This window comes from Drosophila suzukii, chromosome X (assembly GCF_043229965.1).
Source record: "Drosophila suzukii chromosome X, CBGP_Dsuzu_IsoJpt1.0, whole genome shotgun sequence".
NCBI lineage: Eukaryota > Metazoa > Arthropoda > Insecta > Diptera > Drosophilidae > Drosophila > Drosophila suzukii.
This window is the reverse complement of record NC_092084.1, coordinates 22306174-22329629: the sequence shown is the minus strand read 5'-3', so window position 1 is coordinate 22329629 and position 23456 is coordinate 22306174. Positions and strand designations below refer to the sequence as shown.

The following is a 23456-nucleotide window of genomic DNA, read 5'->3' as shown; positions in this document are numbered from 1 at the left end:
CTTACCTGCTACAGGGTATCAAGTAGTCGCCGCACCAAATCCCATTCCCCAGTGCCCCGTTTTATTATTTTAAGCTCGGTTGAGAATGCATTTTAGCTAAATTTGATGGCACTTCTCATTGCTTCCAAGTGCAACTGTCGCTGCCCGAAATGAGATTGTTGCTGCCGTATTTCGTATTTCATATTTCATATTTCGTAAAAATTAAGTAATACGCGAGCGAGACGGGGCAATCGAGGCGAAAGAGACGGATGCTGCGGCTGGGGAAAGAGATGGCAGATGGGGGAAGCCGAGCCCGGAGCCCGGAGGAGTCCGCCAAGTGTCGGCCAGTTGAAGAGGCCCCCAAGAGCGTGGCCTGGCAGTCGTAATGGAAAAACTGCCATTTCCGCCAGTCGCAGCTCATGCGTGATGCCAGGAGATCGGGGCGGGAAACTGAGGGGTTTTGGCCTGGCTTATCGGCCCCTCAGCTGGGGGCTAAAGTCTAAAGCAGAGCCTGCCAGGATCCGACGGCTTCGAGGCAGGAGTAGGAACAGGACCTGGACCAGAAACAGAATCAGAATCAGAATCAGAAACAGAACCAGAACCAGTAGTTGAAGCTGGAGCAGAAGCTGAAGCTGAAGCCGTGTCATGCATTGGGGAAATGCAATATTTTATTCGAAACTGAAGCGAATTCGCACCAGTCCGCACACACTGGCGCACAGATAGATTCCCGGCCGGAGTGACGAGTGGAGTACACTCGAAGAATAAATCGAAGTCCGGAAGGAGTGCCACGGGGGGTGTTAAAACATTTTTTCAAGTGGCGCATATACTCGCAGCATCCCTCCTGAAGAGCCATTCATAATCCTTGCCGCTTTCAGGGGTTACCATTCACCATTCACCCATCGCAACTGTTAATTACACAAGATTTCATTATCTGTTTTGAAATTTTTCATAAGTTAAATTCATATCTAAACATAATAACATCAGGAATAAGGTGTTTTGTTTATAATTTTATTGAAACATTGCTTAAAGGGGTAGTTCTCGTTTTGACTGACTCCAAAATATAGTCTTGGGCAATCTTCAAATTTTAAAATATTTTCAAAAAATTTTTAAGAACGACCCCTTTAAAATGATTGAAAATAGAAGATCTTGCAAGCATGTTTTCGCAATGGGAGTTAAGATTATAACTCTGAACTTGGTCCTTTTAAGAAGTAAACTATAAGTTTACAGATCCTAGGTTTCACTTTCTTTCGAAGAGTTACCTCGCTGCAGCTACTTACTTGATTAAATGTTTACCACATGTTCTTATAGTGCAGAGGTCCTTTTGCAGAAGTCCTTTTCCCCACGACACCCCTCTGCTAATTGAGTCCTCTGCCTCGAAAGCCTGTTTCTTCGAGTGCATCAGTGGGCTGCTTTTGGGGTCGTGGGCATTGGCTTTAAGCAGCAAGTAATAACCAACTTATGTTGCTAACCGTATTTCTTTCGCTGCCATCAATTTTCCTTAGCCTCCTTCGCTGCCGCTGGACACTGGCTGCATTGGCGAAATGAAATGAAATGAAATAAATCAAGCTGAAATGCAATTCGCAGAAGAAACACTCAGACCGGAGCCATAAAATAATGCCAAGGAGTTGGGGGCTGCAGTTGCAGTTGCGACGGGGGATTCCCCCCGTTCCCAATCCGAGAACCAATCCCATTCCCGGCCAGACAAGATGGGGCTAAGTGAAAAGCGTCGGGCTTAATGCGAAACGAAACGCCTTCGGCGGGGCTTAACACGTGGGCGTGGCACTTAATGATGCACGTCTCACTGGCAGCCAGTCAATCGATCAATCGATCGATCTGCGCGAGTCAATCAGGCATTCAATCAGCCACTCACTCAGCCGGCAAACCGCAAAATTTTTTGGAAGGGACATATCCGCACAGCATCCCCAATGGACGCCTTCCACTCCGATTGATTTTTACCCCCATTACGTTTTGCGGTTTTGGGGCAGACTCCAATTAAGCTGGAAAATCATAATTAAACGGCAGATGGAAAATTCGAAGACACACGCAGCACATAAAAAATGGGTATGGCAGCTTTGAATTTTCAATTGAAGATGCTCGTCACGCTTTATGGGTCGGCAATCAAATTTCGGGGAAATTTATTTCCATTTCCTAGCCGCGCAATTTGCATACTGGCAACGATTGTCAATAATCATAAAATATGATTTGGCCATTAAAAGCAATCGAACGGAGCATCAGAGTATTTCACAAATGGTTGCCAATCAAACAATGGAAGCTGGCGGTTGTGGTAGTGGTGGTGGCATCAAATGCAGATTCGCCGGCGGTTCGAGATGCCGACACAGGATGTGGCCAGGATGCTAGCAGGAAGTCAATAGAACCCACATATCTATATCTATATCTATATACCCACATCTATATCTATATCTGTATCTAGATCTGTGCGGCTGGCTCCTGATTAGAGGCAACTTGTTCGAAGTTAATTTTCGAAATTGCCCTCGAGCACCCTGCGCAAAAGGTGAACACTCCTCGAAAACCCCAAAAATTCCAATTAAACAAATGCCAAACTTTGCGCCCACTCCATTTTCAGTGTGTCTCTCGTCAGATTTTTGGGGCCTGCCAAAAAGGCAGAAGTCAGCGGAGCGCAAAGCCAAAAACTTTCCCACACTCACATCCAACGCTCTGTATGCGTACAATATACGAGTATATATACATATGTGGGCCATGGCAAACAGAGTTTGGCAGAAAATATTCCACAAAAATTTTATTAAATAACCGGGCTATTTTTGGGCAATGCCATTACAGCCAAATCGATTCAACTGGAAACTCGTAGTTGCGCAATTGTGTTTACCAATTAAAGTGTGTCCAAGACAAACGAATGTGAACTCGATTAATTTGGCCCCTAATTGGCACAAAGCGTTGGGCATTAAGCCCAAATCACCAAACAAACAGAACGGAACTTTATCGCAAAGAAAGTAACTAAACTAAACTAAACTGAACTAAGCCCAAGACCCCATGACCGCAGAATTGGATGGGATTGAAATATGCCCTGCGGTTTGATTATGTATTTTATAAGCCCGGTCCCCTCACAGAAATCACTTCTGGCACAGTTTCGTGTGAAGTAAACCACTAATCAAATACTATTTCTTAGGAGCTTGGGGGATGTCGAGGGGACAGGGGACACTTGAATTTATGGGTCAGGGTGATGGGCAAGCCCCTGAGCTCTATGCAAATACCCTTTCACACTTTCACTTTAACAGCTAATCAAGCTTTTTTATAGAATCTCAGATATTCCGAAAAAAAACTTCGGGAATATTACTTTCATAACATTAAAGGCCTTCTTTGAAAGCAGATGTGTTTATATTTTTTCTAAAAAAGAGGAACTGATTTTTTTGAATTCTTATCTTATATCATACGTAAGTCAAGTAAAGAAAATTTGGTGTACCTAGTACCTATAACGTTTTTTATAAGAAGTACATTTAGTATTTTAAATATTAAGTATTATTTTACTAAAATGTTATCTTAAACTTAATTAGTCTACTATTAATTGAATATTATTTGCCTACATTTTTGTTCCTTCTGTTGACTATTCAATTTCTTAATGTCACAGGCTATTAGCCACTATTGTTAAGTAGGTCGAAATGGCACTTTCCAATGTGTATAATCCGGCCATAAAGTTGTGAAAGAACTAGTTGATTTGCTAAGTCGCAGGATGATTAAATGAGTCTTAAATGCTTTTCTTCTAACTTTGAGAATGGCCGAGAGAATGTATAAAACTCAACCACAAAGGGCAGGGAAGAACTGACCAAAGTAATTTAGCTGTAGGCCGCAAACGGAAGGCCGGAAGAAGGAAAGTTGGTAGGGGAAAAGGAAGAAAGGGACAGGGGAAATGGGAAAAGAACAAGGCCAAAAGCAGACAAAATCAGAGCCAGACAAACTCACTTGATGGCCGTCATCAGCAGGCCCAGAAGGCCCGACTTGTCACGTCTTTGTGGCCCCATCTCTTTCTCCGTCTGTACACATGCATATACCCCTCTCTTTCGCCACTCCTGTGTGCCGTCTCTTTCTCGCCCCCCACGGTGTGTGTTTAATGACAGGACAGCTGCAATCTGCTGCAATGATATCTATTAATTATGGCACAAACTCTCTCGCAAATTGAGTTTTATTTCCACTGAAGTGGATATTCATTTGCATATCACTCATACGCCAAGTGCGCAGTGCCAGGCCACAAATTGGCCGAGCTGCAAGTGGCAAATCGTCGACGATACAATCCAAACGGAATAAACTATTCCTTTCCTCGCACCGGCTTAGCCCGCAGGCTTTGTGTCCACTCGGTCTTGGTTACCAGGAGATCCAGTGAGGGACATGATTAAATTATCGTTGACTTTTGTTGCACCAGACCCAGCTGCTGGCAAACGAATCGAAGACAAACGGGATGGGAATCGGAATCGGAATCGGAACAGGGTGGAGAATTCTTGGCAAAGAGTCGCTCCCCTCGGCCAAATCAGATTAGTTGCCTGGATTCGGATTCGTCGGGGACTTATTGTGTGCATATTGCAAATATACTTTTGTGCTGCACCGATTGCCTTGGCTACCATTTACTCGCAGTCGTATTGCAATTTGTGTATTAGAAAAACGAACAGAATTGCACATATTTTTATATTTTCCAATCGGATTTATTGATGGGATTTATTCAACGGATAACTGGGCTCTCAGCACTGTTGCATATTTCGTAATCTCTACTGATAGAGGGCTTAGGTGATTGAATGCGCTTTTTTTATATCAATTAGAGTTATTTGATTTGAATTGTGTAAGCCAAAGGTTAAGCACAAGTTTATAAATTAAAATTGTAAGCATTTTACCTTTGCCAAGGCTTTTTGAAAATGCAATGACCAGCCTGACTTACTGACAGTTTTCTGTTTACTCCCAAAAATTGAAAAAGCCAACAGCATTTCTACATTTATCGAAACATAATTCACAGTCTCAGCATCATTCATCAGCATACATTTAAGAACGGCTTTTGAGATTGTTAAAAACTTAGACTTTAAGCCAAAAACTAAATTATAGAGTTTAAGATGAAGCTGCTTAAAGTTTACATAAATTTCACTGATTTTATATATTTCGAATTGGAAAAGGAATTGGGGAATTGTAGCTTTTCATTTGATTGTCGTGAGTATGCTTTTTAAGTAGCCAGAGTTGCCATCATCATGCATGTAGCAAACGACGCACACCCTCCTCTATCTAACTGTATCGCTCTCGCTCGCTCACACACCCACAGCCACATGCATCAGTAGTCTTGTCTCGCTCTAGAGTTGTCTCCTCTCACTCTTCTCTTGGTTAAATCGGTGATGTGAAAAGCTCACAATCTTTCTCTGTCTTTAAATCAACATCTTTCTCTCTCTCTCTATCTATATTTCTCCCTCTCTCTCTCTATCTATATCTCTCCCTTTCTCTCTCTCTCTCTCTTCTGCCTGTCTTCTCTTTCTGTTTGTGCTTCATCCACAGGAGGTGCCCGCGTTGAGTGACGGAATCTATCACATTGATTCCTTTATACTGGATGCGCCCAAGAGCGCGATTTTCGTGGGATTACAGAATGATTTCATGTGCGATTTCTCCTACTCATCGGATGGGCAATTGGCGCCCAACGTGGGGCATGAGGCCCGAGATGAGCGGGCAATTGGTGGCGACTCTGACTTTGATTCGCAGATGGACTCGCCCAAGCAGACGTGTGACTGTGATTTCGATTTGAATATGGATATGCATGTGGATGCGGATGTGGACCATGGCGATGAGCGGATGGAGATGGAAGAAGAGGAGGAGCAGGAGGCGGAGGATGAGGAGGAGGCGGAGGAGGAGGAGGAGGAGCAGGTGCAGCAATTGGAGGATCAGGAGTACGACGATGGCATCGGTTTCAGTTGTGACAGCGACAGTGGTCTCACTCTGCCCGAGGACGATGACGAGTTCGTCCTGGTCGCCGGCCAGTGCCTGCCCAGCAACTCCAGCCACTCGTGCAGCAGCTCGATGCAGTGCAGCAGCGGACCCAGTGGCGGCACGGTGGCCACCAGCTCGTCCACCTCCATGGAGCTGGACATGGTCCTAACACCGCCCCCACCGCCAGCACTGGCCAAGCCCAAGGCCGGCGGCCATCATCCCCTCAAGTTCCTGCACAAAATCATCTAGGAATGGGATTGTCCCTCGAAATTTATTCGCTCACGTTCTGCGGTGCAGGTGGTGGCACTGGTGGCACTGGTGGTGGTCCTTGGGTCCTGGCCTTTGACCACCTGCTGCTGCTGCAGGCGCATCTGCATGGACATCATTAAAATCAGGCTGGCAAAATTCGCAAAAAGAAACCCGATATCGAACCCATTTCCCCCTGTGGCCCGACCTTCGTTTGCCCCCGTCGTTCGTGCTGAGTTCACCGCAAACCCGAAATCAGAACAAATTCAAATCCAGGTCCTTGGGGGGGGATGTGCAGTCGGGCGACCTTTTCCCCTCATTAAGTTAAGCTGCTAATTGTATGGCGGGCTATATCCCAGATATACCCCTCCTAGGTAGGAATACTCAATGCGACATTGGGCGAACATAGTTAACAGTATTATGGATATAACCTCATTAAAAGGCTTACAGTTTATAGAAATATTATGCGAAAAATAGAGGTGGTTTCGGTAGAAATGGAAAATCAAGAGCATTGCATCTTGCCAAAACTGGAAGGGGGAGAGCCAGTAAAGTTTGAATAATTTTACAGCGACCCTTGGCGTCTGGGTTCGCATTTCTAAGCCCCAAGTAGCTATTGAAAATTGTAAAAGTTTAAAGTTCCCATTGGACAATCGTGCAATCCAAAGCTAAGTACATAGTTAACTGTTGGCTAAACGAATGGCTGCCAAAACTAATACAGCACAAAGGCTATATAAATATAAATACATATATATATATATATATAAAATAGAAAATGAAAAATAAATATATAACAAAACTAAGTGTGTACCGTCGATCATTTGACTGTTAACTTTACAAACCAATTACATTTTGGCTTTGGTCAGAAGAAGAAGCTGAGGAAACCAAAAGCGAGCGGTAGATACTCGCATTTCCCTGCGATTTGCATTGAATTTTCCTCATTTTTCCATTATATTCCATTCGAACGAGGTGGATGTTCTACAATAAGGAAAGTAATTGGCAAGGGAGACTGAAAGGTGCACGCAGTGTTTGCCTTGTATTCCATTATGAATGCGAATCGAGGTGGTTTCGGCTGGGTGGTTTGAGATGAGGTGGCCATCGAGATTTGCAGTGCCTGTTGGCTCGCGGATGCAGTTCGTCCTTCGTCTTTCGTCCTGTGTCCTTCATTACTCTGTATTTACGTATTAACGCTTCCTTTTATGCAGCCCATCAAGTGCTTCGCCCAGCAGGATTTATCCACCCCTGATCCTACCCCCTTTCTCCTTTCTCCTTTTCCCTTTCCCTCGCACACACACAATCGAAGTATTAATGACTGCAAAAGATAGAGAGAGAGAGAGAGAGAGAGAGAGAGGGAAGGGAGATGGCATCAGGTGGCTGCTGGCTTAATTGCTCAGCCACGCCCCCTTTTCAGGCCATCCTCATAATCCACAGTGCAGTGGGCTTTAAGGATATCATATTACGGCGCTCTGCAGACACTCTCGATGCCAGAATCGGGCTTAAACCGTCTCCCAGCCCCCCTTCCTTACCAAATTAATTGAAAATATTTATTGTTATGCTTATTACATTGGTCTTACCCACCTCTCTCTCTCCGCATATATATATATCCTTCAATCGGTTCTCCATGGAATCCCTGCAGGAGCACATCCGGGAGTCAAAGGAGAGCAAGCTGGACGAGATGGGCCGCAATTCCAAGGGTCGTTCACGGGAGAACATTTCCAGGTGAGTCTCCATATGGGTCTTGAATCTTAAATAGGTTGGTGTTCAAGAAGGCCGCGCATTACGTATACGCAGTGTGTGCTCTGATGATGAACTTTACTGGAACTCAACATGACGACTGATTGTCGAACACTCATTGTTGTCAGCTTAACATAAATATTATATAAATCTGAATTCTGATTAACTTACTACACCTTACAATTAAGACGTTAATATGGACCCTACGGGAGTTTAGAAATCTCTTGCTATTTTGATATTTGATTCGTATTTATATGATATACAAGAAGATTTCTGTTTAGCCTAAGAGATTCTTTCGGTATAAGCCAAGGCCTTCTTTAAATAAAATTGTAATGATAATCATCTATAAATTGTACCTTTATATGATATGATGATGATATGATGAGTCAGCTTAAATCTAATTCTGATTAACTCCCTACACCTTACAAAATGTACTAAAATATGATACTATTTAGACTAAATCTTTTCCAATCCGCTTGCTATTTTGGTATTTAATTCGTATTAGTATGATGTACTACACAAGAACTTAAGCTTTAAACTGCTTAGTATCAATTTTAAAGATATTAATTTGGTGTGGTCCAAAGTCGTCTTAAAATTGTAGTTCAATGTCGATGGAATTTCTGAAATTCCCATAGCTACTTCCTAGAGATTCGTGATAGACCGCTGGAAATGGCCCAATTTAATCCTGGTTCTTCCGCCCCGCAGGCAAAAGCACTCGCAGACCTCGCTGCAGATCCTGGACGACGTGTCGAACCGATATTACCGCGAGGCCGTGCCCCTGTCGACGCAGTCGAGCAAGGCGGACTTCAAGGAGAAGGAGCACAGCATCCTGCGCCGGCACGCGGACATGACCCAAACGAGTCTCTGCGGCATCGAGGATGATGGCGAGTCCAGCTCGACGACCACCGCCACCCACGAGCTGATGACAAAGGCGTCCATGTCGGCGGTGCCCTCCAATGCCTGCGATATGGGCTGCCAGACGAGGTGAGTTCCACTCCCACTCCCAGTTGTCCACCTCCCAGTTACCCACTTCCCATCCCGATTGGGTGAGTGCAGTCAAATAGATGCCAGAAAATTGCAAAGTCAACGGCGGCAAACACTAAAAACAATGACAATGTGGAGCCCGGTCTATGTTCCGGAATCCAGAAAGTTACACTGGGGGGCATGGGTTTTGGATGTACTATATATGTCGTTGCTCGAACAACACAAATCGATGCAAATATTTGTATTTGCATGCGTCTTTATTGGATATAGCGACAGGTCGTGCACAGTCGGAGTCGCAGGATTCGGGAATGTGGGTTAGCAGGATGGCATAGTGGCGGAGTGGCAGGATGCCAGGATAGTAGGATGCCAGGATAGTAGGATGGCAGGATGGCAGGATGGGTTGACAGCCAGACAGACATAGGCAATGGCAGCGGGGCTGACAGGCGGAATGCAGTGACACAATGCCGACGTGCCCAGATGAAGATGATTCATGCCACCGAATAGTGATGGGAACGAGTCACTGTCACAGCCAAACTGCTACAGGTTGTTCGGGGTGATTTATTAGAGGGCTGGCATTTGTCGCTGGGTGCCACTGTACATATGTGCGATTACCAATATAACTGGCTCGAATTAAAGAGATTTAGATTAAGACACAAGTGCTATAATTGTTTTAAAATGTTTGCTTGATGTCCCAAAACTAACTTCGATTCAGATTACTATGATTTGTGTTTTCAAGGTTCCTTTATAGTTATAGATTAATACATAAGTGTTGTAAGTGTAAACAAAACCCGAACTGTTCCCTGTTATATGATTTTATGGTGATTGGACTAATAAAAATACAGATTGCATTTTCCACCCAATTTCATGGTGTTATTCTTATTTATTCCGACTGATATCCCCATACTAACACTTATGATTTTATTTTTTTTGGATAAATAACAAAGCTTCATAACTAATCTGTACATACCTGAAAATTAATTTTATTAACTACAGATACGCATTATTATTTACACGAATTGAGGTAATATGAAAGGTCACTGGTCAGCACTGCCAAAGTGTTAGATAGTTATCTGTCAACGGGATCCTGCTTTTGGACCATATGCTCTAGCAGTCAACTGACGGATTCGATTTAGCTGATTGGCGCATACCATTGTGCCACAATCCCTGTCCCGCGGCTACACAATCACCTTTGTGCTTGCCAAAGCCCCGTCGTCTACATCATGCCACTAAAGCACACTGAGAGAAAAAGCACAATGCACTTACTGGAAAACAAAGGAAGCCTTTTATAAAATAATTAATAGTTGCAACTTATTTATTTAATAATAACAGCAGTAAATATATATTATTTTTTGCTGATTGTTGTTTAGAAAGTTTACAAACATAAAACAATAGATGTGGTCATCTTTAGGCTCAGCTCATAAGTAGGCTTTCATGTTAACTTTTGGCAGCTACTGTGGGGATTACATCTTCTTTCCAAATTCTGAAAAGTGTTGCATACCTTTAGAGGTATATTTAGCTGGATGTTGGGTATTATTCAACCACCTGATTTTTCACAGTGTCCTCGCAGCCAATTGCCTTCGCGTGTGACTGACAAATATTAAAACCTTTCACTTTGCTCTCTCCCAACTCTCTTTTCTCCATTTCACCATTTCTCCACGCCGCCCACCTCAGGGAATCGCTGTTTGTCAACAGTCCCGGAATTGGACCGTCGGCGGGTGCGGCCGTTGGTGTTGCCGTTGGCATTGGTATTGCTGTTGCTCCCGGCGGCGGTGTTGCCACGCTAATGAGACAAAAGTCCAGCTCCTCCTCGCTGGGCGGGAATAGCGGCTCTGGGGTCGGGGTCGGTGCCATGATGATGCCGCCCCCGCCGCCGCGCTTCTTTTCCACCTTCGGCTATGAGCCGTCGGGATCGCCGGCGGTGGCAACGCTGACACGTCGCAGCATGCACCAGCAGCAGCAGCAGCAGCAGCAACATCAGCAGCAGCAGCAACACCACCAGCTGCCGCGCCAGGAGTCCATGGAGATGGAGGAGCGACACAGCGGCCGCTCGCACTACGGCGGACTGCTGGTGGCCTCGACGGTCAAGCAGCCGCAGGAGATCTGTCACCATCATCACCAGCATCAGCAGCAGCAGCAGCAGCATGCACAGCAGCAACATGCACAGCAGCAGCAACTTGCACAGCAGCAACAGCAACAGCAACAGCAACAGCAGCGACTGCATCATGCACATCCCCATCCACATCCGCCGAGCATTGCTACCCGTCTTCCCACGATGAAGGGACACGGAGCCATGGGACAGACAACGATCCTGCCCGGCAGCAACAAGCAGCAGCAGCAGCAGCAGCATCAACATCAGCAGCATCAGCAGCAGCAACAGCAGAAAAACGAGGAGTCCAAAGTGTTTATCGACATACGGAATTCAGCACCAGACGTGATTATCATGACGTCCCATTGACATTTAAGGATGGCCCGCCAATCAGCAACAACAACGGTAGAGAGCAGGAGCATCAGCAGCAGCAACAGCAACAGCAGCAACATCAGCAACAGCAGCAACATCGGCGGAAAGAGGATGCGTTGCAGCAACTGGACATCGGCCAACATATTAACCGCAGCCGCAGCGTCGCTGATGACACAACAAGGACACGAAGGAGGCGCGTTGCAATCAGCCAGTGGGCCAGTGGGTGGTGCTGGTGCTTTCTTCTTTCACCCACCCATTTCGCCACTCGCAACATGCCAACCCACCCACCGCCGCCCACATCCGGTTTGCATTCCGTTGCACTCGTTTCGCGCTTTCCTTTCCCCGCTTTTAAAGTAAGGTGTACGCGGTCTTTTAAATTGCTGCAGTCAAAAGTTTTCGTAATGAAGACGCCAAACTTGTTCTGTAACCATTGTTTTTAAAAAGTTCTTTAACTGACTTTTAAGTATTTTATTTCTTGCGATTTGGTAAAGCCAATTAAGGAGCTTGAAGCGAAGGATAAGGCATATATATACATACAACTGCGTTTAAGTTAATAATATTATTTTAACATAAATCTCCTTGTCATTAATTATGCGGGTTATTACAAAGAATTTATTGAGTGTACATAATTATTTCTGTATTTTTAAATTGACATTTTAGATGAAAAACTCACTTGAATGAAGAATTTAATTAGCTTAAAATATACAAAATAAAATAGTATAATAATGAGTGATTACCCAATTTTAAAGTCTATATTTTTAAAAGCTTATCGACGGGTTTGTTTTACGTGTTATTTTTAAATTTAAAATAATATTTGTTGTTTAATGAAAAATATATTATTATTTTCAACGCAGCTGTATATTATGTGAGAACATGTAAAATCCTTTAAAAATGTACTTCCTTAAAAGTTTTTCCAAGAATCTTGTTCAACTAATCAAAGTCACAATAACGTCTTAAGACATAAATTTATATAAAATTTTTACCAAAACTCTTACACTTAGTAAAAGACCCAAAGCGGTCTTAAAAACTGTGTGAAAGCCAATCGAAGGGCCTTTAAGACGAGATAAACCCACTAATAGCTCGGCAGCGACTGGAGCTGACTGGGCGAGACAAATGGAAGATGTGTCGGTCCGTTGGCCTCGGCCAGCCCCTTTGCAATAGCCAGTCGGAGTATCTGTGGACCGGAGGGTCCTGGGGATGGGTCCTGGGAAGCCCGGAGAGCTGTTCCAGTTGTTGTCGCCGACGGACCGCAATTGCTGGCGACATTTGCCGGACATTCTACGGCTGCGACAGCGGCATTTTCTGCTCGAAAACAATGCGAACGCAGGACACAGATACGAATGTGGATGCGGATGCGGATGAGGATTCCGATGCGGAACCCTATAAGGATGCGGATACAAATACGGGGGAGTGTGCCGGCAGACACTAAGCAGACCGCTGACAACGTGGCGTATGAGCAACATGTCCCAGAACATTGTTATCGGACTCCCATCCTCACAGCCCCACATACCCACCTTTTCAGCTCCACTTTTCCCTTACATGTTTGCCGCTCGGAAAAATGCTCGACAGGAACTTCTTCATTTACATGCATTGCGGACGTGGTCCATTTCACGACGATGTCGCGACCAGAGTCCATCCATCACGGGCACGTGCTCGGAGCTCCATTTCGGTCTTGGTTTCGGGTTATGGGTTTGGGATGGGTATGGGTTTCGGTTTGGTTTTGGGCTTGGAGCTCTAGTTCTGCTTCTGGTTCTCCAATTCCCGACAAGCAATTTACGGAAAATAGTTTTTTAAGTGATTTCGGAGTGGTCCACTTCGCTAGTTTTATGAAATTCATTTCGCGTCCCCATTTAAAAAGCAAGGACCAGTCCTCGCTTTTTAACCCATTAATTACCAGTGGGTGAAAATTTACACTACGACGATTTGGTGGTTTTTTGTTTGTAATTTAATATTTTTGTAACTGCTGTTCTAAAACCAAATATTTTTTCTAATCTTGTAAATCTTGATTAATAAATCCAGTAAAGAGAAAATCATCCTTAAAACTCGTAAGAGCAGCGTCCTCCCAACTATTGCTGATTCTCGAACAGCTTGTAATGGGTTAACGAAGGACCTGGGCAATCTTTTTAGTTCATCTGCCATCTAAATCCCTTTCAATTAGATAAATTAGCCGGCCACAGATTTCTCCGCACCTGCTAAAAGTTTTCCCACTCAACGACGGATGGATCCGGGCTCTGGAGTCCGTGGGTCCGCAATTAGCGTGGTCACAGTAATGCGGTTGGTTTTGGGTTTTCAGCTTACGGTTTTCGGTTGGCCGGGATCATCCCGGCGGTTTGAGTGGTCTGAGTGGTTCCGATGGTGTAAATATTGTCGCAGCTGGCCAAAAAAAGCGGGGGGGAAATGGCTCCTGGAAAAATAAAGATGACAATGACAATGAGCGAGCGAGGGTGTGGGAAATCCATTTGATTGATTGAATTTAAAGAGCAGCGACAGCCACGCGGGAAAACGGGGAAAATTACAAGTCCGATGTCTGATAATGATAATGGTGATGGTGGTGATGATGATGATGATGATGATGGTGCAGTGCTGCAGCTTTTTTTTCCCGCTCTGGGGAAAGCTCAAATCATTAGAGTGATTAAAGGTCGAGCTGACATGACAAGAGTTCCTTTGACTTGACTCGGACCCTCATCATCTTGAGCTCTGGTATCAGTCATGGAAAATTCTTGAGCTCTAAAATCTGTCAAAATGAATTTAGCCAATTGTATGTACATTTTTTGGTGTGGAAAATTCACACTTATATTTCTTTTGAACCTTTCTACAAAAATCAGTTCACACTTCTATTATGAATATAATATATTTTAAAGACCCTTGACCTGACTAGGAAGTAACCCTTGTCATCTTCAGCTCTAAAATCTGTCATGGATACCACTTTCCGCTCCAAAAAATGTATGAAAAGTTTAATCAAACATTAAGCTAATAAAATGAATTTAACCGATTGTAAATGTTTAGTAAGATAAGAAATTTTGTATCTTTCCTAAAAACTCTGTTTTCCTCCTAATTTCTCATTTATAATAAACATAAGATTTACTTTTAAAACACTAGACTTTACTTGGACACAAACCTCCATCATCTTGAGCTCTAAAATATGTTTGAAAAAATTTACAAGCTCTTAAATCCTGAAAAATACATTAAAAAACCAAATGAATTTAACAAATTTTAAATTTATTTTTAAGAACCTTAGTTTGTTAATCTATAAAAAAAATTTTGTTATGGACCAGAGAATACACTGTTCCAATTATAGGCCAATTCACTCTTCCCTTTACCACATAATTTTCTAACATACTCTTTGAAAGTCAAGAAAATATCTTGCCGTTCCGTTTGTACATAAATCTAAGCAAATGTAAGCGTTTTTAGGCTTAAACATGAACTACGTATAATTGTTAAATGAATTTTGTATTTGTTTATGTTTTAACCCTGAGAACCATAGGACACTTTTTCTAGCTAAATTTAAGATGAAATTTAGCGATTTTACTAAATAAAAGCATCTAGAAACTATACTAAAGTATGAAAAACTAAAAGCAAAAAAAAAAGGTAAATTGAAAACAATGTGTACTATAAGTCAGCTATGCCTAGGATTAAGTAAAATGTATGATAATTTTTTTTTTATAAAAACATATACATAAATACTTAAAGTATCAATATGAACTACAGAAAAACCCAGCAAAAAATATTTAAAACCTTGTCTTTTTTTTCAAAAATGACTGCAAGCATTGTAATTGTAAATTGTCGAGCGACAAAAAAGTTGTATACACATACGAGCATTAAATAAATACTTGAAAAAATGCTTCAAAATGTATGGATTTAAATGGATATGGCGAAAGAGATAAGAGAGTAGAATTGTGTGTGAGGATTTGTGAGTATCTGAATGTGTATAAAATAAGCCCAAAAGCGATCGAATAAAAATTCATTTTGTGGAAATGTTGTTGTGTTGTGCTGTCTTAATTCCCGGGTGGCTCCAATCGAATCGCTCCAATCTCCGCCCGAAAATATGCCATTAGTCGGTGAGATCGGCCCGAAAGTAGACGGCATAAACACGGAAGCTCACGGCGTCGAAGGCAATCGGATGACCCAATTAGCGGGGCACACAATCCCACTCACATTCGCATTCGCATTCAGATGAACCAGAATGGACCGCCCGGAGGCGTCTCAATCATGGCAAAAACGAATCGCATAATCATGCGGAGTATCATGGAGAAGCAAGGTTGGAATGGGCTCTTCGAAAGGTAGGTAACATGCCAATAAAGGTCATCGACATAGGTCAGGAGATTTATTATTTTACTCTTAAGACTCTCTTTAGGAATACGTCCTCTTCAAAGAATGCTGATGAATTTTATTAACTTATTAAATCATTAAAATTGAATAGAATAACAAATTACTTATATTCCTTCCTAATCAATTTATAAGTACTTCTAATTTATTAATGAAGTGCTTCAAAGCTAAAATGAACTTAAGTTTTAATTTGAAATAATTGTTCAAAAGCTTCATCTAAGTAAAGGAAACGGGGATTAAGTTATAAATTTGTTTAATAATTCAAAAAACTACTGATACAGAGGATTATATTTGCTCTTTTATTTTACCGAGAGATGACCGTTAAATTTCTTGTCACGTTTGATGTTTAAAATTGGTTATTTGATTTATATATTATCTTTCCAACTAATTAATAATAAATAACAATACCACTTAATTCGCACTTTCATGAACCGTGTTTGTATTTATTTTATATGTCTATTGTACATGGAATGGTACATCTAATTAAACGAAATTTGATGCACAGTTCACAATTGGATGAAAATTAGTTGATTTCTTGTAGATAAATAACTCCAAAATTAGCATTGCCGAGTTTCAAAGGTATAATGGCCTTTTTTTTGGAAGACTCCAGCAATTACTTCTGGTATCGACGAGTCCATAACGTTCTTAGTCACTCGTATCTGCCGGATAGCCGGCCGTGTATCTGAATCTGGAGCTCGCAGTGCGAAATGCAAATTGTCGCGCAAAATCGCATCGCTATTGTTTTCCATAGATTTATGCACTCGGCCGATGCTGCGGTTGATTTGTGGTCAGCCGTTCGAATGGCCAGCTCATCGGATCGGAGTTCCAGCCATATAAAAGTGAACCCCGCCGGAGGGGATAGTAGTCGGTCCCCAAAATGCCATCGAGTCGGTACCACCTGCTGCAGCTGCAGCTGCTGCTCTCCACCCTGCTCCTAGTCGCTGGCCAGAGGAGTCCGGTGAGGGTTCCGCCCCAGGATCTCCAGCTGCCCAACTTTGGGGGCGAAAGCTTCGAGAGATTTGGCGGAGGAGCGAGATCGGTATCGGGATCGGGATCGGAATCGAGCAGTGCGAGCAGTGAGAGCCAGGAAACCAGCGACGAGATGCGGGAGCAGCTGAAGGAGCTCCTGGGCAACCAGCTCTCCAACGCCTTCGCCCCCTTGGCCACCACGCCCTTCACGCGGCGACAACCGGGCATTGTGTCACCCGCCTCGGGGACAGCAGCTCGCTCCCAGCTTGCCTCCGATGCGGATCCGGATCAGGATCAGGATCAGGAACAGGAAGCCAATGAGGAGGAGTCCCCGGAGGAGGAGGAGGGCAACGGGGAGGAGGCGGAGGAACAGGAGGCCACTCCCCAGCCCCAGCCACTGCCTCCCCCTCTTCCGCAACCTGCGGGCGGCGAGGAGGAGCCAACTGGGGGTCAGGTGGAGGAGGTCGAGGACTATAACGCCTGGCGTGATAATTTCTATGACCTTAACGAAGATGGCAGCTACGTATATGGGTGAGTTTGCAGGGCTTATGCCTAACGATGACTATTATAAATACTTAAGCAATTAAGATGGGATTGAAAACGTAAGCCTTCTTCTCATCTTGAATTTATCCAAATAGAATGTAAGCTAAAGAATTTTCTAGTAACATTTAAAACAAGAAAAACCGTAGTTTCCATAAAAATGTTCTAAAAAATACCTTATTTAACCAATTTGATTTCGAGCTAAAGAACTTTCTAGTAAATCCTAAAAAAAAAAAGACCTTAATTTCCATAATCATTTTCTGAAAAATACTTAGTTATTGCCAAATCTAGTTATTATAAGCCAAAGTCTTAAAAGATCGTGCTACATTTTTTTAAGATCTTATACCATACCGAAATAATTTACTATTCCCATGTCAAATTTTAAACCTTTTAAATTTTATGATATCTTTTTTCGTTATGTAACTACTTATTTTTCAAATCTACTAGATAATATTTATTAATTGCACTTATTTGCCCAGTTACTCTATTCCCCATGGCGTTCGTCGCTGGGAAAGGGGTTTCTATTCGAAGGAGCAGCATGGTCAGGTGGTCCAGGGCTTCTACGTCCAGCCTCGCCACGATTCCCAGGGACTGAGATTCGAGCTGCGTTGCTACAGAGCCGATTCCAATGGCTATCAGCCACTACCAGGTGAGGGGCTCTAGATACGGATTAACTATAAACAGATACAAATATAACGGGATGATTTACAGTGGAGTTCCTGAGGACGCCGCCAATTGTGAGGCGCGATGAGGTGCCCCAAGTTAATTGCTTTCGCCTCCAGGGATAACTGAAAATCACACGTTGTGTGGTAGGTAACACTCATAAAAATGTAGCCTTAGAAAGTGTTTTTGAAATACATTTTATAAGCCAACGTGATTGTGTTATAATTTTTACCGACTTTCTTTTTTTGTGCACGTATGTAAATATATTTAACTCAAAAATCTTGGATATAACTACATAATTCGTTTTATTACGGTTTTAAACATAAATATAAGGATATACAAATTTTTATTAACGAAACTAAACTAGTTATAGAATTTAAGCCACAATTTTCAAAAATTCAATTTTCTGAGAGATAGAACATAGCTCAAGGGATAAACAAGAAAATAATAAGCCATATGCTACTAAGTGGCATAAAATTTATTTGCTTGAAATTAGGACCGTCGGACTGTATTTTGGCGTACTTTACGGCCAAATTCCTTTCAGCACATCCCGGGAATAAAAACAGGAAGCCGTGGTCCATAAAGAACTTGAGCGCATAAGAAGCATAACAATCGCTTAACCGAATTCTCGGGGCTTACCCGTACAGTCATCACTTCCTTGTTTGCTTTGGCGCTACTTTTTGTTTTATTCGTTTTACTCGCTTTATTTTTGCCACTGTTTCAGCTTCCTTCGTTTCTGGGTTTCAAGTTTAATTCAAATGGCATTTCAAAATACTTTTTATTTGTTCTTATTGTCTTTTATTTTCACCCGGGACCTCCGTGCTCTTTTACTCTTTAGAACACTTAGGGAAAAATTTGAATTAACAAAGAAATTTACTTCAGAATTTTAACATTAAAACTTCAAGAAATTATGATTTACAAAAATCAAATGTTCAATAAAATTCCAAATAAATTATTAAGATCATATAATCTTTTATTTTCGAATAAAACAACGTGTGTATAAATATATATGAAAGTTTTGGTAATATTTTTGACTTGGGATACTTAAGAAAAACCAGTTTTTTGTATAAATTGCGATTCCAAGTGCTACTTTCTTTTGGCCTAAAAAAGGCTAAGGTTGTAATCAAAACCTTATCGATTGTTTAGAATTTTCGCTCTGTGCATACGTCCCACCATGGGGCAAACGAGATTTGTAGCTATGGGTGAGCTTGGCGTGGCTTTTGCGGCGTCCCTGACGTGGAGCGGTATTCCCACAGTTTTCAATTTTTGGCGATTTGTTGCGGCACTTAACGGTTGTTTGTTAGCTGTCATTGTTGTTGCTGATGAAGCGCCTTTTGTTTCAACTTCCCGCCACTCTCTTGTTGTTTCTCCAGCGTTCTGCACACCGGTACAGTCCAACTTCTTCAAATAAACGATAAAAAAATTAGCGAATTCATAATAAACATTTTAAAAATATTCATTGAATATTTTTGTTTTTCGACACCGCAATGCAACTCCTGAAATGATTTTGCAAAAATCTATGAATAAATAATTTCTGCAAAATGCATTCCTTTGAAAATACCTAACGGTTTAAATAAAAATAAATATTAGGTAACGCCCTTAAAGGCTCACAGCGCTTAAAACTGTCTAGCTCCCACATTTTTGTTGATTTTGTTGTAGTGTAAATTGCAATTGATTTTATTTGTTTAGGCCTTTGTGCATGCCAAAAATTTTGACTATCCCTATAATGTTTTAAAAGTTATAAATAACTAAGTTTAAAGGCTTATCAATAACCGCTGCTAAACAAATAAAGTAAAGGGTATCAGATAGTCAAGGCACTTGACTGCAGTGTTCTTTCTTGTTTTCTTTTCAAATAGTTATCAAACGATATGGTTCTATAAAAAAATTATTATCTGAAAGTAATAAAGGGGCTTCTAAGCATATGTTTACAATACGAAATTGTTCTATATTCTTTCAGCTGGAGGCTTGCCTGTAAGTACATCTTGTGGTTGTTGTCCCTCTTGTTTTTCGCGACTATCCCAAGACGGACGCGCAAATTCTGCGCAAATTGTTTGGGCCAACTCGCCAAAAGGGGTTGCCCGCATCCGCATCCACATCTACATCATCATCCACATCCACATCCACCATATCCCCATCCGAATCCAGGACCACATCCGCGGGTCCCCAAAGTTTGCTCGACTCTGGCTTAAATACGAATTTGCCTAAATCAACAAACGGCGAGAACAGAACATTTCGTGTGTCTTCTTTGCATTTGAAAAGTAAAAAGTAACAAGATTTCATTGTGGCTCATATTGTCTCGTCTATTTGCATATCTTGCGCGTGGCTTTATAGCGCTATATACGGGCGTAAATAGATATATACCGACCTGTACATTATATAGTCAAGCCAAACGAAGGGGCCAAAAAAACAGGTTCATTTAGCTCACGTTTTGAACTTTTAGCGATTGATCGTGATTTTTATTGCGGTTTCTGTTTCTGTTTGCTGTCATTTGCATGAGTCAACCAGGGGGATAAAGAGAGTTTCTAAAATAATATATGGTTTTAAGTTTGGTCTTCAAAGTTGTCTTACCCGAAATAATGATTTAAATTTGTAACGCATTATAATTAGTTACTAATTAACTAATTTATTGTGGAAAGTCATGGCAATCTAGACATGCATGATTTGATTTAATATTTACATCGAGGTCAACGAAATTGTTGATTAAAGTTTTAGTTTTTAGAGTTCAAACTGCAAAAAAAACCATCATAGTTCACATTGATCGTCATGTTCGCCCAAAAGTCGCAAACAAACTCCATAGAAACTGAAATGCATACAACTAATTTCGAATACTATTTCCACACACTTTCCCAGTGACCTAGGAAAATGCCGTTTTGGTCAACTGAAAATCATGAAGTAATCAACCTAAAGCGAAACTTTGCTGGCGAAACTTTTGCAGATACAAAGATACTCACAATCAGATACACAGATACATGGGCCTGAGCTGAAAACTTGGCTATAATTGAGCAATTTACACCACAACAAGATGGGGGGCGTTGGGTGTTTTTCGGGTGGATTTTTTGGGGCTTTTCGGGCGTTAGAAGGTCAGTTCGCCAGACGAATCGGGGAAAGTTTACCCGGGAGCATCAAACAGTGCTGGAATGTGATAAAAATGCCGAGATTATGTAACCGAAATACTTTTAAATCGAAATCGAGCAATATAAATTCATGGCTTAGACACTTGAAAATGCCAACGATGGGTGGGACACTTGGCCCATGGCTATGCGGTGGGTTTATTTGGGTGCTCGGTGGTTTTTGCCCATTGGGAAATGGGAAATGAAATACTGTGAACACACGCCGACAGAGAGGGCAACAGACAAAGGGACTGAGACGGAGCGATTGAGCTGAGTTTGCCATTTTTTGGTTTGGCTCTAAACAATATTTTATACTTATATGGCTGGAGATATTTATTAGTTTGTTGTGCGCATCGCTCCTCCTTAAAGCCCGAATTTCAGCTGCACATTCGAACTCCTTTTTACGATGCCTGTGGCATTTACATGCGAAATATCTTAAGTCCCAGCCATTAAAAACCAACCGAATGCGATAAGATCGGCGACCGTTAGTCGGCACCTTAATACCTTAGTTGTATGGGTTGTCAAAAAATGAATAAAAAGCAAGAAAAGTGGGGGAACTGTTTCCGAATAAATGCTTACAAATATTAATTACGCATGCGGTTTGACGGACTCTCGGGAATTTAATCTGCCAAATTGACTGTTAACCCTGCGCTGGCTGAAGTATTTCTCGCGGCCTCCCACACTCGAAGAAAAAGCTGATTTAATCCAATAAAAGATGTGCCAACGATCGATCAAAGCTTTATATTGGCGGAATTTATTGAATTGAACACAAATTGTGCAGTAATTTATCAACAGATTTGTTTAGTTTAATTTATCAATTAAATGTGATTTTTCTGCTGATCAATCATAAATAAGACATTAATCATTAAAATCAAACGAAATATGTACAAACAAATTGTAACATTAACAAATACGATTTGTTCTTTGTAAACTCAAATATAAAACTGGTATCATATTTGATTTGTGGTATTTTAAATAAAAATAAATCATTGCAATATTTCAAAAATATTCAGTATAATTCCATGGATATATAACCCATAAAAATCGATAGACTTTCGTGAGGAGATATTTATAAAAAATGTATTTTTTCCTAGAAAACTTCTAATGTAATTGTTAAAAATATTGAAGGAAAAGTTTCTAGTCCAGTTGATTCACTCCTATTAAATGTATCAAAAGTACATTAAGCAAATGCAAATGTCAAAACTACCATCACTTCTATTAAACAATTGAGGATTCGCTGTCAAATCAAAGTCATCACAAACAAAAGCCGAGAAAAACATAAATATTTAAGCCAGGGGGCGTGATGAATGCCATCTGAGGTCTGGCGACTGGAGTCTGGCATTTATCACACACTCTCGGCCACAAGGGTTAAACAATTAGGGGCAGATGGTGACGCCTACACTGGGCAACCAAATCGATGACCAACTCACTGGGCGAGAAAAAAACCGGCTGAAGGGGCGGCACAGGGCCCAAAAGATGGGCCAAGTCGATAGCAATGTGGGACGATGACGCGCCTGGTCAATGAACCATGTCGATGGACTCGGATTGGGATGGGGATGAGTCGCCTTGCATCTGGGGCTGACACACTTCGGCCGGCCGGCGCAACAAACAAATAATCAAACAAACAAACAGAGTAAACAGTCCAAAAAGAAGAATCCCGGCGCAGGTCCAAGGATCCCTCGGCCCGAAAACTCTGTCAAAATCACAAAAGCCACCGTGACGCCTCACAAAAACCGACAAAAGAAGCGTTCTCAGGGGGTGAAGTTGGGGTGTCAGTGCTGTCTGCATCTCGAGGGGAATAAAGTTGCCTTTATAGGGTTAACCACAGAGCACAAAAGCCGAACAAATGTTGGGGCAATTATCATGAATGAATTTTCTGTACCGCCTTTGTTGTGGGCATTATTTGCTACAAATGTGTTTAAACCTTGAACTTGAGCTTGGAAAGTTTGAAAACTTATTTGAAATATTTAATATTTTATTTATTTAATTTTAGAATTTTGCTTGCAAGTATTTTGGCCCCAATTAAAGTGTTCTACTTATATATTAATGCATTGCATTTTATTTTAGATGCTTAATCTTAGAACTTTTATTTAAAAAATTTTAAGCCCATATCTGCTAAATATAATTGTATAAATGTTTTCTTTAATATATATTCTGCCTTAATTTCTTAAACAGATTAAGTATCTACATATATTGGTTAAAATTCTTATAAAGTATACCTTAGATAAATAATATATTATTAAAATGTATTTGTAAAATATTTAAATAATGAAATATATTTTTAAGAAAACGATTTCCAGCCGCATATTATAATCCAAGAATGTTTTCATTAAATAATTGTTAGATTAAAGCCTAATAAAATTTTAGTCTTCAGGGAACGTAGAAAATCGGATATAAAAGAAACGATTTATCAATAAATCTGACGCTTTCTTTATTTGGCATAAGCCAAGTATCTGATAATCCGCCAGATTTAAAAGCCAAGTCTGGCAGCTCTGAGTCTGCGGCAAAGTCTGATAAGAAAGGGA

The 23456-nt window shown here is 41.5% G+C and overlaps 3 protein-coding genes across 5 annotated transcripts in view; 2 read left to right on the top strand and 1 right to left on the bottom strand.

The window, feature by feature from the left end:
* Neto (Neuropilin and tolloid-like) overlaps positions 1 to 11919 on the top strand; it is a 91623-nt gene extending 79704 nt beyond the window's left edge. Inside the window, exons 11-13 of one of the 2 annotated variants that reach the window (XM_017067783.4) lie at positions 7784 to 7866; positions 8587 to 8865; positions 10537 to 11919. In XM_017067783.4, coding sequence (XP_016923272.2) covers positions 7784 to 7866; positions 8587 to 8865; positions 10537 to 11320 — 1146 coding nt within the window. In that variant the 3' untranslated portion in view covers positions 11321 to 11919. Of the gene's footprint in view, positions 1 to 5478; positions 6169 to 7783; positions 7867 to 8586; positions 8866 to 10536 lie in introns of those variants that run through there. The other variant, XM_017067784.4, reaches the window with a different exon arrangement.
* up (Troponin T, skeletal muscle) overlaps positions 1 to 23456 on the bottom strand; it is a 324715-nt gene that overhangs the window by 214073 nt on the left and 87186 nt on the right. The gene's annotated exons all lie outside the window — the stretch shown is intronic.
* On the top strand, positions 16510 to 18684 carry LOC108021786 (death domain-associated protein 6). Its single transcript, XM_017090590.4, has 3 exons — positions 16510 to 17149; positions 17638 to 17807; positions 17870 to 18684. Exons 1-3 carry the CDS (start codon positions 16527 to 16529, stop codon positions 17944 to 17946), a joined length of 870 nt encoding a protein of 289 aa, XP_016946079.2. The 5' UTR covers positions 16510 to 16526; the 3' UTR covers positions 17947 to 18684.

Coding starts and splice junctions, on each gene's coding strand:
- LOC108021786 (XM_017090590.4), top strand. CDS start 16,527: ATGCCATCGAGTCGGTACCACCTGCTGCAGCTGCAGCTGCTGCTCTCC. Junction 17,150..17,637: donor GATGGCAGCTACGTATATGG/GTGAGTTTGCAG, acceptor TTATTTGCCCAG/TTACTCTATTCCCCATGGCG. Junction 17,808..17,869: donor TGGCTATCAGCCACTACCAG/GTGAGGGGCTCT, acceptor GATGATTTACAG/TGGAGTTCCTGAGGACGCCG.